This window comes from Pseudorasbora parva, chromosome 9 (genome assembly GCF_024679245.1).
Source record: "Pseudorasbora parva isolate DD20220531a chromosome 9, ASM2467924v1, whole genome shotgun sequence".
Lineage (NCBI taxonomy): Eukaryota > Metazoa > Chordata > Actinopteri > Cypriniformes > Gobionidae > Pseudorasbora > Pseudorasbora parva.
Window position 1 is genome coordinate 32,626,758 of NC_090180.1, and position 16,662 is coordinate 32,643,419.

Consider the following 16,662-nt stretch of genomic DNA (forward strand, 5'->3'; position numbering starts at 1 on the left):
TTCACCTGTCCTTGTTCTCTCTCCTTTATATTCTCAACTCATTCTCAGTTATTTGGCGAATTGTTCCCTAAGTTGGTCCGTCTCCAGCCTATTCCAGTCAGTCTTGCCTAGTCATGTTTCAGTCAGTCTGTTATAGAATTCTTGTCTGGACATTCATTATATGCTTGAACACTTAGAGCTCTGCTCTGTCTAGTCAATCTTACATTGTTCCTGTTAGATTCTGTAGATGCAGGTTAGCTATATAGTCCTGTCTAGTCTAGTTCTTGCCTAGTTTCTGTTGTTTTCTGTTCCTGTTGAGCTGCTCTCAGTTTACAGACTGCTCTGCTACTTGTTTTGTGAGCAGTTTAGTGGGAACGATTTGTTCTTTTTTGACAAATTTCCAATTTGCAAACAATCATTTTCAAAAAACAAAGTCTTTAAGAACAAGCGGAAGCTTCTGCAAGCAGGTTGCTTTGGCAGTGGGTGGGACTAATGTGGACGCTAGTGCTCACCTTTCACTGTTCATGCTTGAATGTTCATGCACCAATCAGAGCAGAGTAGACCTATCACAACAGACTGGGCCATCTGACCAATCAGAGCAGAGTAGACTAATCACAACAAACTAAGCCATCTGACCAATCAGAGTAGAGTAGATCAATTACAACAGACTAAGCCATCTGACCAATCAGAGTAGAGTAGACCTATCACAACAGACTTTTTTGTTTTTTTTGACCTTGGCTGCATGTAAACCTGTTGTAGGAGACTCCAAAACAAAATTAGCAGCCTTTAAACTAGCATATTAGGGGCATTATCAGTATATAGCTAATTAAGTTAAATTTGATAATCTTTCCATGAATTGTAATAGTGAACAATAAGAAACATAAATATATGTCCTTGTTTGTGCTTATGTTTGACACCACAGCTCAGGACAGTCAATAGTGAAGCTTTTGGAACAGTGTGTACATTTTTGTTTCCACCTGCCCATCAGCTTTGTCATGATGCAATTGTCCAGAGTAATTAGTCACATGGCATTTAAAGCACAGGTTATTGGCTAATTGCAAATATGGCAGCAACCACTTCTTAAACAGTCACTCAGATTAATGAGAATGCTAGTGGATGGCTAACAGCCAACTCAGCACATTCAACTTTTTTTTTACTTACTTTTTTTGTTTACTTTTTTTACTTTTTACAAATATTAGCAAGTGTTGTTGAGAGAGACAGGTTTTTTGGGAGGCTGTTTCACCACAGACATTTTTCATCGGTATCTATGTAACCTTGTCCTGGTCTCACTCTGGTGGCATCCAGCTCAAGGGTGGGGCTTGTCAGGGAAGAAATTTGCATAGCAACATCATTTCCCCCTTCACCCACCAAGTTTGAATAATAATAATAATATTTGAGTGCTGCTAGAAGGTGATTATAAGTAAATAGCAAATTAGGGTCTGCTTATAACAAAGCGATCACATGACTTCAGAATACTCTGTCAAATTTAATGGGATAAGTCATACGGACTGCTGTGATACTTCACTGTGTTTTTCTTTTTGGACTTTAGTCCCTGGTAGCCTGACAAGCCAGACCCACATCAAGATGTTTGGTCTGGAAACTCACCATTGACAGGGCTCAATCCGAGGGGCGGGATAAATGGTTGTCTTTCAAACTCCCTCTGCACGCGGGATAGCGCTACACCAACCGGAGCAATGAAGATAAAGTAGAGCTTGTTGATAGATTAAACATTCGCCGTATCCGGTCAGCAAAACTCTGAACATGATTTTCCCTTTTTAAGAATGACTTCAGTGCCGTTCTTTGTTCTTTTCTCAGAGAAAAGCTTAACTCCAAGTCTTCCAGAGTCGCGGTCAGAGCTGATTTGAAAGACCGCCGTTCGTCAGTATCTGTGTTTACTAGAAGCACGAAAGCGCAACTCTACCGTCATTATGGCCCCGCCCACCGACTCTATACACGATGTGATTGGCCCGACCAGAGTTTGGTGTTTACAGCTCAGAAGTGTTTTGAGAGTTGCTAGACGACACTCGCGGGCAGATTAGATTTGCTGCCGCTAGGGTGCGTCTAGATTTCTAGGCTAAGTCCCTGGTCCTTTCTGTTGCATTGAAAATTCCAAAACAAATGTTTTATTCTGTGTTCTAAAATAACAATTTCTTAGTGAAAGATTGTTTCTACACCATTTTTTATTATAATCTCATTAGCACCCACTGAGAATTATAAAGCAGCCCTTTAACCTTTGGAAAGAACTGATGCACGCCAAAGTTCAGGACTATTTTTGGGAGTGCTGGGGGAGCCTTTTCAAGGTAGAAGGAGTCGAGCAGATTAATATGACAAGTAAAATGAGAGGCCACTGTACCCACTTTTACAGCATGGAGCCAAAGCTTGCAGACGGCCATCAGACCGCCAGGTCAGGCATTGGTGGCAAACCCTATTACTGCAAGGGCCACTGCAACATCAGTGTTCATCTAAAGAGGATTATCACTCATCAGAAAACGTCTTCACTGTTAAGCATGCAGAAGGTCACCTTTAGTCTACGGGTAATCCATCTGAATGAATATAACAAACTGAAAAGACAGTGCAGTAGAGTAGAACTGCAGTTAAACTTTGTGTGAGAGGCACAAATCATATATATTGAGTTAGTTCTTGACTAAAAACAGTCTAGAACTAAGAAATCTATAAGGCCAACAGCCAAACATACAACACATTAACTCAGAATTCACTGCTACGGTAGAACTAACTAATATTGACAAAGAAGAGCAAATGTTTTAAACACCAAATGGTTAGTCATAGCATATTTGTTTTGAGATATAGGAGCGCGTTGAGTAACTCAAGTCTCAGAGTCCATCACAGTCCCGTAAGAAAACAACACCATTTGCCTTTCCTCTAGAACAGCTGATGAAGGAATGAAAACCATCATACAATCCAATCAGAGCCTAATCATGTGACTTTCACAAAGCGAGATTTCGATGGAGAAAGAGAAGTGCTGTAATGCAGCATATTCGTCTATGCACCCAATGTTTAGTACACTTAAACACTCTGATCCTTTTCCGTGGCTCACAAACAGGACCCACATTATGAAGAGAATTGCATTTGTCACACTTATAGCCACGGTAGAAAGAAAAAGAGACAAAGCTAAAAACAGTAATCACTGCATCACGGAGAGAACTGTGTTGTAATGTTTTCTAATGCCAATGTTAAAATGGGTGTATGAATGATAAATGTTAAATTTGAACTGTATCCGTATCTCAGTATCATTCTGTCTGTAATGCACATATAATGTACACAGATCAGCATAACATATGTATACGCAACAAACTGCGAAGCACTGTGTATTCTGACACCTTTCTATTAGAACCAGCATTATCTTCTTGAGCAATTTGAGCTACAGTAGTTAGCCACACGGGCCAGCCTTCTCTTCCCATGTGCATCAATGAGCCTTGGCCACCCATGACCCTGTCGCCGGTTCACCGCTGTTCCTTCCTTGGACGACTTTTTATAGATACTGATTACTGCAGATCGGGAACACCCCACAAGGGCTGCAGTTTTGGAAATGCTCTGACCTAATCGTCTAGCCAATTTGGCTAAAACAATTGCTGGCTTAACAAATTGGCCCTTGTCAAACTCGCTCAAATCCTTACGCTTGCCCAGTTTTCCTGCTTCTAACCAGTGGCGCCTCCAGAAATTTTTCATAGGGGTGGCCAGATGGGGCCACTTAAAATCTTGGGGTGGCACACCAAAACTAGAAACCATAATTTCAGAATTGTATTCTACTGGTGTAGTAAACCGGCCTGTAGCACGTCACGACACATAATTCCGCGTCGTCTTTTACTAAAAAATATTTTTTTACTTATTTACTTACCAGTAGTCTTTGTCTTCTAACGTTAACTTCTTTTGAAATTGTTGACTGACAGGCATGAGCTGACCTGTTGCTGTCTGAGCGCGCAAAGTTTATTAATAAGTCTATTAATTTATGAGGCTCTTCAGTTCAAATTATCAAGTACCAAAATAAAAATACTCTTTATTTTCCAAGTTCATAAATGATTTTCAAAACGAATTTGAAAAAAAAAAAACATACACACAAAATGACTTATTTTAAATATAAAATACATGTATAAAAGTCTTGGGCATGTCAAAGATTTGTAACAACTTTAGCTTTGATGCATTGTTAGTTTTTGTGCAGCATCAGATTTTTTTCTCCCTCATTTACTGTTCATGGCTGTTTTTGCCCCATTGACTTCCATTATAGCCACAAAAAAATTATTGGAAAGCCATGACACCATATAATCATGCATTATTGATTGTTGGTGGTTTTCCCAGTTGGGAAGAGGTAAAATGTGTAATTTTTACAGTTGATAACCAGGTGGCACCATTAACCCTTTAGATAGGCCTGCTGAAGAAAAAAAAAGAAGCTTAGTTTCTGGCATTTGTATAGAGTATAATAACTGTATTTAAATGAGGGATTAAAAAAAATGTAAAATAAAATGTATAAAATGTATAAACTAAAAATGCATCAGAGCCAGTGTTGTTACTAATCTTTGACATGTCCAAGACTGTGATAAAAGGTCAAAAAATATCCAGTCCACAATCACTTTTTATATTGAAAATAAGTTATTTTGTGTGTATGTTTTTTTTTCCAAATCAGTTTTGAATCCGTTTTTGAAAATAATTTATGAACTTAGTTAAAGAGTTAAAGAGTGATAAGAGTGACAATGAAACATGGAATCAAGTATGTAAACTTGCAACAGAACACATTTTAAAGTATTTTACTTTTGATTATTTTATTTATTTCTAAAGATCTCTTTAGTAGCCTGTATTGGTGTACTTTAAAGGGATAGTTCACCCAAAAATGAAATTTCTGTCATCATTTACTCTCCCTCATGATGTTCCAAACCTGTATGAGTTTCTTCGTTCTGTTGAACATAAAAGAATATATTTTGAAGAACGTTTGTAACCAAATGTTTGCTTTGGGGGCAACATTGACTTCCATGGTAGGAATGTGTCTTCTACATAAAGAAATGCATACAGGTTTGGAACAACTTGAGGGTGAGGAAATTATGACAGATTTTTCATTTTTGGGTGCACTGTCTCTTTAAGCAGTCATTCTGAACCAGTAACCACTTTACTGACAATTCTGAAATTCAAAAATGTTTAATCGTCTTTTTTAATTTACTATTATGACTATATTATTATTTAATTATTTGTCCCATTTTAATCTAAATATTTTTTAAATATCAAACTGCTAAATGATAAATTGATAACATTAATATGCTATAATCTATTATTTAACCGTTCTAATATCTAGAAAAATAAGTCTGCCAAGCTCTGATAATGTATGAAATATTATATTATCCATTAAAAAAACAATAGGCCTACCTTTAGTTCACGAATGTGTCTGTCATCGCATGCTTTCAGTCAGACAGTCTGAGACACTGAAATGCTTCTCTGCAAAGGGTGCAGTTTGTCTTGGGTTCATCTTAAGTTACTGGACAGACCCACTCAAGATACCTTTTTTTTCTATTCAGCCCTATATCTGGAAATCCTCTTGCGTTCAAACTGTGGACGCGAGCTCGACATGTTTTTAAAAAAACGCGCAAGTTTCCAGCGCATGTTCTCGAGACTCCGTCGCTATGGCAGCAAAGCGCCACTAAAACGCAATCTTGTGCATCGCGTCCGTATTGGTTTGATACGGGACGCGTCATTTTGCTTATTCTAAATATTGATTGGGACTAGTACCTAGCGTCACCCCCAGTGGCGTAACTTACTAATGATGGGCCCCAGTGCAGGCTATGCAGTTAGGCCCCCCCTAACCTAGCATGTAACACTTTAGGTTTAGGTTTCATTTCTATATCAGGATATCGGTTGTTTATTATTATTTACAAATCAAATATTAATGGCTTATTCTGTGTCACCGTAGGGCCTACATCCCTTAATCGTAAAAAAGACACTATTTTATAATCACTAAGATTCCAAATGTGAGTTATTTAGGTTATTTAGGGGGGTTCGGGGGCATGCTCCCCAGAGAAAGTGTAGATTTCTAGGATCTACATATGTGCATTTTAAGATGTTCTGAAGGCCAAAAAAGTAGATAATATTACTAGAGACTCATCAAGATGGACATGTTGACATAGGCTACTTTTTTTTGTGAGTTTGTCCGTTCAAACGCAAGACTTGTGAGAGAAATCAATATTTGCGCGCGATGTGAGACTGCGCGCTTTCGGGATGAGTGCACATAGGCAGATGTTCCAATTCGCGTCTTCTGGCATTACACGCGGGTGATGATGGTGAAAATCACTGTCCATATTCGAACCTAAGGCAGCACTCGCATGCATTGAACAAAGTTTATAAAGAGAGACCGTTTTGCCCACATTTTTCTTTTATAATCGCTGGTGTTAGTGTACCACTGAGGAGCCCCATCACGAGTCATGACGGGGGATAGCCTATAACTCGCAATACTCCGTAATTTTTGGCCATACAGATAAATGTGAGATATAATTATAAACTATTAATTGTCTACTTTTATTTGTGTACACTCACATGACAACAAAACTTTGTGCTTTAGTAAAATAAATAAAAAAGGTGCGCTATCTGCGAGAATCTGAAACTCGGTGAATACATGACATAAACATGAAACATACGTCTAATGAAACCTAGAAATCGCTAGATTTAAATCAAATAATTCACATTTTATAGTGAATTGTTGAGCTCGCTGGCATAGAGCGGAATATCTAGCGGAGCGTCACGCAACTGTGCTCCGTTCACATGCTGAAAAAGGTGGTCAGTAGCCTATCCTAAGCGTGACGGTAGAGCGCGACAGCCGTGTGAAATCTGAAACCAGTGCTTTTCATTTGAAATGTGAGTGTCACAATATTCTGCGGAGTCACTTTGTCGCCAGGGGCACGTTTGCAATGTGGGCATGGGCCCGTGTGCGCTGCGGGCCCCCCTGCCGCACGGGGCATATATGCCACATGCCCCATGCCACATGCCCCCTGCCGCATATATATATATATATATATATATATATATATATATATATATATATATATATATATATATATATATATATATATATATATATACTTCATGAATATCAAACAAAAATTAAGAATGATGTAGTCTTCTGGATCCACAGCTCTTAATAAAGCCATTTAATCTAAGAGTGGGTGTTAAATTACAGAAAGAACTCACTCAGTGCGTAGAGGGACAGCGTGATTCCTGCCAAGCAAAAGCCCTCAAAGAAGCGCAGAGTGCTGAACATTGGGACGTTGACAGAGAAGGCCACAGTCATGCCGAAAACTAACATGAAGAAGACAGACAGGATCAGGACCGGGTGCCTCCCAAACCTGAGAAACAAGAGGAACAAATTAACCATTTCATCAAAAAGCTGCTCGGCAGCTTTGTAGGGCAATTTACAGAATGGTCTATACAAGTGGATCGACTGGTTTTGCTTCAGGAGCCAGAATTTAGATATTAGATATCATATGACATTTGACCTTGTTTATTGTTTAAAAAAAAGACAGCAAACATCATTAGGGTGATGCCACTCAAAAATGATTTATTCACTCTGGCGTTGTGCTAATGGTGTATTCTCATTAGAATAATGTTGTATTCTAATGGAGAAAAAAACCTTGGGAGAAACCAGGCTCAGAACATGGCGTCCTGACTAAGCCTGGTTTCTCCCAAGGTTTTTTTTTTCCCTCCGTTCTGGCTCTGAAGAAACTTTGGTTCCTTGCCACCGTCGCCTTTGCTTTTGGCTTGCTCAGTTGGGGATGCTTAAATTTAATTATATTACTGATCTGCCCACATTGACACTATATGACAATTGAAATTAGCTGGAAGACATCACCATTTTCTCCAGAGCATCTGTACAGCCGAACCAAATTCTATTGCAATATTTTCCTGTTAACACTGTGAAGCTGCTTTGAAAGAATTGGCATTGTAAAAATGCTATATAAATAAAGGTGACTTGACTATTCTGGATTGACAAACATATTTAAATGTAGGACTGAATCTAAACGTGTGAAACTCATAATGTTTATGTTTCCGAAATTGCCTTCTAGACCACATTGAGCAGTTTAGAGCTGGTCGATAGGATATTTTACATTTGGCTATGATATAAACAATCATAGCGATTGTGGGATTTGCAATATAATAGGTGAGATTTGTAATAATAAATATCGCTTAATGTAAGTACACTGTATGCAAAGAGGAAGCCTTTTCTGAGGGTACGTTTTTACTTTAATTAGGGGCCAAGCACCAAAGTGCATTGAAACGTTGCACTCACATTTATGCTAATAACTTTTGAACTTTAAAGGGTTAGCTCACCCAAAAATGCTTCTCAAAATGCGTATGCTAGAAACTCACTTCTTCTTTTACCCGAATACTTTACTTTTTCTCAAGCAATTATTAACATTATAATTTGTACTTCTTCTTGAGCAATTATTTCTAATCTCAAGTCATTATCCACCTATATTATGTTTGGTTGGGACAGTGTTATAATGAAGAAAAGGTACTCTTGGTAGCAATTTTACAGAAATGATTTTACAGTCCTATTCTGCTTGTACATAGTACTAAAATAATATGCCCTTATTTTAGTAATTACAATAGCTGGGTAATAATAATTGGGTACTAACCCTGAATCTACCCTGAACCTAACATACATTAACCCATGTAGTTACCTTATATTACCCAGTACTTTCAGTACTTTCTCAGGTAAGTGCAAAATAACTGTAAAATAAAGTGCAACCATACTCTTTAAAGCATAAATATCCAAAATAAAATTAGTTTTAAATCAAAATTATATTAACGCAAGAACATTTTAAACATACTCACCAATCTGCCAGAACTCCCAACACCAAATATCCAAAGATGGATCCCACCAACAGGGAAAATTTGGCAATGTGAACAATCCAGGCAGAGTCACACACGAGACTCCACTGTTGGGACAAAAAGACGGGATATTATTTAAAACATTTCTTCTTTCTCTGTCACCATAGGAAGAAAGAAAACTGATAAAAGTGTGTCGTTATTGTTAATAATTTGGTGGATCTTATTCAGACTTTTTTGTTGGTTTGTTTGTTTAAAGGAATAATCTTCATGCTTGTACTTAATTCAGAATTTTTTTTTGCAAGAGCAATTTATATATTTACAAAGACTATACAAAACATATAGACATTTAAAAAAATACATCAAAATGCCATCAGGGGTGTTTTAGAGTATCCGTTTCTTGACCAGATTTATCTTTTTTCTTAAATAATAATAATAAATCCCACAAAAGTAAGATTTTGTTATAGTCTATTCCCAGGTGTATTTATCACCCATAATGAACGCAACAGGAAGTGTTTGATAATGGGGGGTTATCAAGGTAAGGTCGTGTGATTTCAACATAGCATAGCACAAAAAGGGGATGTAGTTCTTATGTAAAACATTAAATCATATGTGTGTTTTATGTTTCATATCATATTTGACAGATGAGGATCATATAGTATGATATAGTGAGAATATGCAGCTCATACTCAAAGAGAAAAAAATGTATCCAGGGGCCAAATTTGGAGCCAAAACGTAGAACTTCGGATGCTTGTAATGTAGGTCAATGACATCTTTATTACAGTATAGCAAAAACTGACATAAACTGCACATAAATATCAATATCTTCCAATAATATGTCTTAGTAAGATGATATTTAATTTAGGGCTGTCAACTGATTAATTGAATCCAAAATAAAAGTTTGAATTTGCATAATATATGTGTGTGTAAGAAATATTTGCATGTATATACTGTATATCATTTACAGTGAGGAAAATAAGTATTTGAACACCCTGCTATTTTGCAAGTTCTCCTACTTGGAAATCATGGAGGGGTCTGAAATCGTCATCGTAGGTGCATGTCCACTGTGAGAGACATAATCTAAAAAAAAAAACTATTAACATGGCCAAGACCAAAGAGCTGTCCAAAGAGACTAGAGACAAAATGTACACCTCCAAAAGGCTGGAAAGGGCTACAGGGAAATTGACAAGCAGCTTGGTAAAAAAGTCCACTGTTGGAGCAATCATTAGAAAATGGAAGAAGCTAAACATGACTGCCAATCTCCCTCGGAGCAGGGCTCCATGCAAGATCTCACCTAGTGGGGTCTCAATGATCCTAAGAAAGGTGAGAAATCAGCCCAGAACTACACGGGAGGAGCTGGTCAATGACCTGAAAAGAGCTGGGACCACCGTTTCCATGGTTACTGTTGGTACTACACTTAGACGTCATACTTTGAAATCATGCATGACACGGAAGGTTCCCCTGCTTAAACCAGCACATGTCCAGGCCCATCTTAAGTTTGCCACTGACCATTTGGATGATCCAGAGGAGTCATGGGAGAAAGTCATGTGGTCAGATGAGACCAAAATAGAACTTTCTGGACATAATTCCACTTAACATGTTTGGAGGAAGAAGAATGATGAGTACCATCCCAAGAACACCATTCCTACTGTGAAGCATGGGGGTGGTAGCATCATGCTTTGGGGGTGTTTTTCTGCACATGGGACAGGGCGACTGCACTGTACTAAGGAGAGGATGACCGGGGCCATGTATTGCGAGATTTTGAGGAACAACCGCCTTCCTTCAGTTAGAGCATTGAAGATGGGTCAAGGCTGGGTCTTCCAACATGACAATGACCCGAAGAACACAGCCAGGATAACCAAGGAGTGGCTCTGTAAGAAGCATATCAAGGTTCTGCCGTGGCCTAGTCAGTCTCCAGACCTAAACCCAATCTTTAGAGAATCTTTGGAGGGAACTCAAACTCCATGTTTCTCAGCAACAGGCCAGAAACCTGACTGATCTAGAGAAGTTCTGTGTGGAAGTGTGGGCCAAAATCCCTCCTGCAGTGTGTGCAAACCTGGTGAAAAACTACAGGAAACGTTTGACCTCTGTAATTTTAAACAAAGGCTACTGTACCAAATATTAACATTAATTTTCTCAGGTGTTCAAATACTTATTTGCAGCTGTATCATACAAATAAATAGTAAAAAAAATCATATGCCATACATTGTAATTTCTGGATTTTTTTTAGATTATGTCTTTCACAGTGGACATGCACCTATGATGACAATTTCAGACCCTTCCATGATTTCTAAGTGGGAGAACTTGCAAAATAGCAGGGTGTTCAAATACTTATTTTCCTCACTATATATATTTTCCTCACTATATATATATATAGATTTTTCTACGAAAATGATGTCTGGATAATCACGTAAACCTCGCTTCAGTCCAGTTGAAAAATTATTAACAATATCAAAGTAATTCTTATTTTTACTTTTGAAAAAACATTCAATCAAAGATTTCACAGCAAAAAGACACATAAACCACAATATTTTTACACCACATTTTTGTTACAAATTGTACTTAATTATATAAATATTCTATATTTTACTTGCTGAAACTATCAATCAGAGGACAGATGGACTGTAGTGGATTGTGTGCGACAGGTTTATCAGTAAATTTTATGTTGATCATTTGTTTTTAAACCGTTACTTTTGTTTCCAAAGCTACAGTACATAATGGCACTTCCGTCTATCTGCTGGCAAATGTACTGCAAATGCTCTAAAGAATGCTGAAGACGAGCAGAAATGAGAGAAACCAAAAGTGCTAGTGTGAAAGCACCATTAGAGGCCTTTTAAAAAAAAAACTTTGAGAAAGCACTGACAGACAAATCACACAAACGCTCACAGAACAGTTAAACAAAAAGTAACCTTTTACACCATTTCCCATTTTTTTCCTGAAAACCACTAGCTACCAAACTCTAAAAAGGTCATATCCTGTAAAATCTGCACTGTTTGCACTTCGATATGTAAAAATGTGCCACAAATGCTCTGTTATGCTGAACAAACGATTCCAAAGCAGGCATGCAACGAGACAACACTCATATCACATTTTCAAAAGGAACAAAGCACAGTCCACTGGCTGAATGGAGTTTAATCAGAGTGTGCGAGTTGTCATGCACGAGCGCTAGTGTTTCCTGGGTTTCCCCCGCAGCTCCACTGACACAAAGAGAAAGTACCGCAGGATCTTGTTTCCTCTATTGTGTCATGACTGAGCCACGCCCGTCACATGCTTCAGGATTACTGGCATCTGGCAAACTCACTGACAAACATGAGTCACTGTCACCACCATTCGGTTTCATTGTCGAATTTGGTTTAGTCTCTTTGTCATGGTTTTCCCTGTCTTGCCTGAGTTCCAGTGCATAGTTTGTTTCCATGGTTTCTATTACACACCTGTTCCCTGTTGCTTTGATACGCTTCTATGGAAACACTACCAACACCCAAGCGGCAACCTACCCCAGTTTCTGTTGAAACCAATACTGAAGTAGTAACTTTAACTGCAATTCATCGACTGGCCACTAGGGACAGGCTCCAGAAGGGAGCAGAATCTCATTGAGCCCTATGTTAAAATTCCCAACTTTACAGCAGTAAAAAAACATGTTTACAGTCTGGTACAAATTGTGGTTTTAGTCTATATGGTTACTTTTGTCCTTCATAAAAACTATGAGTTTTTTTTAATTTTTTATAACTCATTCGTGTACATTATATAAAGCCTTAAAGTTATGCATAATTAAGGGTGTGGCCATTTTTGAATGACTGGTTGATAGCCATTTATCCGCTGTCTGTTAGTCACTGTGTCACCTCAGCTCCGCCCACGTCCCGCCTCTTTGCCCATTTTCTGTTATCCGGGCGTGACACGAGATGATACACTGCCAAGATGGCAACGACCAGCTTGTCTCTACTTTAAGCTTCAGAACTGCACTTCAGAATCCTATGAGTGATGTCACGGACATTACGCCCATATTTTTTTACAGTCTATGCCAACCAGTAAATGAACCTGCAGTGGTCAGGTGGTACAAGGTGCAAGCTGGTGAAAATTCACAGCTTACAAGTTTTAATTACGAGTTCTTTGAGGATGTGGACGCTAATTGAAAACTTGTATTCAAGATAGTTGTGTCACGCATCTATGTTTTAATTTAAACTAAACAATCCCCTGTGACTGTCAGAACTGGACATTTGTTGTTGTCTTAAATTTTTATTTATAAATATTTTGTAGTGACTGAAACAGAGAAAAAATTATGGGTTGCATTTAGATAGAGGTGTAATTTACTTTAACAATACTATTAAATTAAAGGAACAATATGTAAGAAATGTATTTCAATTAATCATAAAATGGCCCTCATATGTCACTAGACATTAAGAAATCATGTCAATTTCAAATACTTATATCACTGACAACAGTAGTCCGGCCAGGATATTGTATACTGATGTTGATGTTGACATGTCGTGTTTTGGCCTGAAGCTCCGCCCTCCACCTATCGACCAATCACGAAGTCAGTAGTGTTTCAGCATCCGGGTTGCCAGATCTGCTCTAGTTACCACAGCACAGCTACAAACGTTCCTGCTGGATCCTTCCATTAATTCAATATTCAGTTCTAAAAAACTTAATTACCCCAACCTTCCAGCAGTTAAAATGGGACATATTTCACAGTTTTTAATGCAGCCTACAAAATAATATTGCAATGTTTCCAAACTTTTGACAGGTACTTTGATTTTAAAAAACAAGTTTTTGAAACAGGCTAACAAGTTTTCCCCTTTTTATCTTATTTGTTTATCTCTTTTAAACTAATACAAAATGTAACATTCCATAAAATTGTGACTCAAAAAGTTTTTTGTATTCCATTGATTTGATTTGTACACAAATTGTAGTAATATTGTCTGAATTGACATTAACTCATCCATATTACGACGAAAAAAAAAAAAAAGTTTTTTTTAAATATTATTAGTCAAAAGTTACGATTATAGTTTTACAGTAGTAAATATGTAATGACATTCTGACAGAAATGACAGACTTCAAGATTTTTTTTTATTTTTTTATGGGCAAAACTGAGTTTTAGGGTGCGTTCACACTTGTCATGTTTGGTTCGATTAAAACGAACCCTGGTGCGGTTGCTCGGTTAGTGCGGTTCATTTGAACATATGTGAACGCTGCCACCCGAACTCTGGTGCGCACCAAACAAGCGGACCGAGACCGCTAAAAAGATGGGTCTCGGTCCGCTTCCAAACGAACTCTGGTGCGGTTCGATTGATATATGAACGCAACACGGACCAAAGATATGTAAACGGACCAAAAACCGGACGTAATTTCACAAGATGCCACGCATAATGCAGCTGATTTGACGACGCGGAAAGATCGGTGTACGTTATCCAAAATGAGTAACTTTAACGTTAGAGGGCAAACGTAGAGCAACGAGGAAGAGCCTCATCAATATTTGGTCTGACGAGCATGTTTCGAAAATGCTAGAAAAAACACACAAAAAGCATACCTGGCTCTTCTCATCAAAGTTCCTGTGTTGCCCATTATTAGCAGGTAAGTTACAGACGACAGAACGGCCGTCTCTTTTGCATAAGAGACGCCCGACTCTTTTCTGCACAACGGAGGAAATCCTGCTGCTGTTTTGAATGTTTTGAACATTTCATGAGCTCTTCATGAGTTCTCAGCGGGTAAAAATAATGCCACATGTACACGCATAAAATGATCGCGTTTAATCCAGCACACGGCGTTGTTTTGAACATTTCATGAGCTCTTCATGAGTTCTCTGGTAAGAAATAATGCCAAATGTGTTACACGCATAAAATGATCGCGTTTAATCCAGCACACAGCGTTGTTTTGAATGTTGTGAACATTTCATGAGCTCTTCATGAGTTCTCTGGTAAAAAATAATGCCATATGTACACGCATAAAATGCCCGCGCGTGTAATCCGCACACAGCATTGTTCTGAATGTTCGGTAAACGAGCTCATACGTCATATAAACCGACCAATCAGGTTGTGAGCGTCTCCCTGTGCCTTTGGTTCGGTAACTTTAGGTTCGCTGTTAAAAATGCTCGTGTGAACGCTAAGGGGACCAGGACTATTATGTTTGTTTTTGTTTTTTGGTCCGGACCAAACTAACCAAACGAACTGAACTACAAGTGTGAACGCACCCTTACTTACTTCCAAAAGTTGAGTTAATTTTTTTCCTATTGAAACACATTATATAAATTGCATAAACTGTAACTTAAGTCTAAGGGTGCTTTCACACTAGCACTTGTAATGAGCACCCGGGTTCGATGGACGTCAGAGTTCGGTTGGTTTGGATGACGCGGTCTTCCGAACTCGGGTGCGCACCCGAATCCACTTAAAGAGATGGTCTGGGGTTCGGTTCATGTGAACTCTGTAAGGTTTGCTGCTGATGTGAACGCAATCGTTATAAATTGCAGAAGTGAACAGCTATTAATGATGAATGATTTGATAAAAATGTGTGTTTTGTGTGTGTTTCACTCATATACCCGACGAGCGTCACTGACATACTGCAAGCAGAGCTGTAGATCTCATTTCTGCTCGTCTTCGGCGTTCTTTAGAGCATTTGCAGTGCATTGGTGACAGATAGACGCAAGTGCTATAACGTACTGAAGCTCTGGTAACAAAATTAACGGTTCAAAAATGTCAAAAAAGTCACGGGAGCAACGCTAGGCATTTCACCGCCTTCACGCTGACTGTCGTTACTAAGCAACCGGGTAAACAGCTGCTGCTTTGATGACGCAAACGAACCCCGGTTCGGAACCAAATAGTATAATATAATATGAACACAGTCCAGCGGGGGCAGGGGAAGGGGGGAGCAATCGAACTCTGGTTTGGTCCAGGCAATCGAACCAAGTGTGAAAGCACCCTAAAGTTAAAAAAAAAAAATGTTTTTACCACGCAGGTGACATGGTAAAGGTAAAAGGGAAGTAATAAAAGCTGTTCGACATTACAAAACAAATATAACCTTACAAAACAGGCTAACTCTTCAAACAAATGAAGACATTTTTTGTATTTGAGACCAGAGAGAGGCAGCAGCTCATAAGATCATTACAGAGAATAAGAATGAGAAGATGGTATATTAATTTTATAGGAGGCTATATGTAGGCTTGTATACTTGCAGCCACATTTCCTCCTTGTTTCTTACACACAGATAGTGAATAGGGTACGCAGAAGAGAATAAGCGCCAGTGAGGAAATGACAGAGACTGCCGCATAGTTTCTGCCTGGCAACAGACCGGTGTGAGAACCACCACATATAGAAACAGACAGCCCTCGCTCCAACAGCCTTTATGACTTTATAATTCAGAGGAAAGAACAACATGAGAGCGGGAGACACATAAGGAGAGCAGAGGAAGCGAGACGCACCGAGGAAGTAATGAACGGCAGTGACTCTTAGTTGTATTACAAGAGAGAGCAGAATCCACCGTTCTGGACTGTAAAAATGGCTGATTCTCCATGCACTCTGGCTCTTTGTGTGCTACAAATTGCGTAGCACATTGTGTAGCGCAACTGGATATTTAAGCTATTTTGTAAACGCAAACAATTTTGTGAAGCAGTGCATCGTTCTACCACATTTTGAACAAATGCAAAACAGAAAAAACAACATTCAAGCGCTTTTGAGCCACTGACTTCCTTGGTCCAAAGAGGGCCGATTGAGGCTTGAGCTGTGGTCAAGTTTATCCGAGTTAGGGAGTTTCATTTCCAATTTACTAGCTACCAGGAAAATCTAAAAAATCTACTTTTAAGACATGTAAAAACATTTTCTCAGCTCAAAACTCACTTTCTAACACTGTTTGAAATGACATACGATCACAATCTGA

The 16,662-nt window shown here is 38.6% G+C and overlaps 1 protein-coding gene across 3 annotated transcripts in view; it reads right to left on the reverse strand.

Annotated features, from left to right (window-relative positions):
* The window catches only part of slc22a23 (solute carrier family 22 member 23), a 64,163-nt gene that overhangs the window by 26,094 nt on the left and 21,407 nt on the right, over window positions 1-16,662 (reverse strand). For all 3 annotated transcript variants that reach the window (XM_067452268.1, XM_067452267.1, XM_067452266.1), the window contains 2 exons: window positions 8,806-8,909; window positions 7,162-7,316 (listed from right to left, as the gene is read on the reverse strand). In XM_067452268.1, coding sequence (XP_067308369.1) covers window positions 7,162-7,316; window positions 8,806-8,909 — 259 coding nt within the window. The remainder of the gene's footprint in view (window positions 1-7,161; window positions 7,317-8,805; window positions 8,910-16,662) is intronic.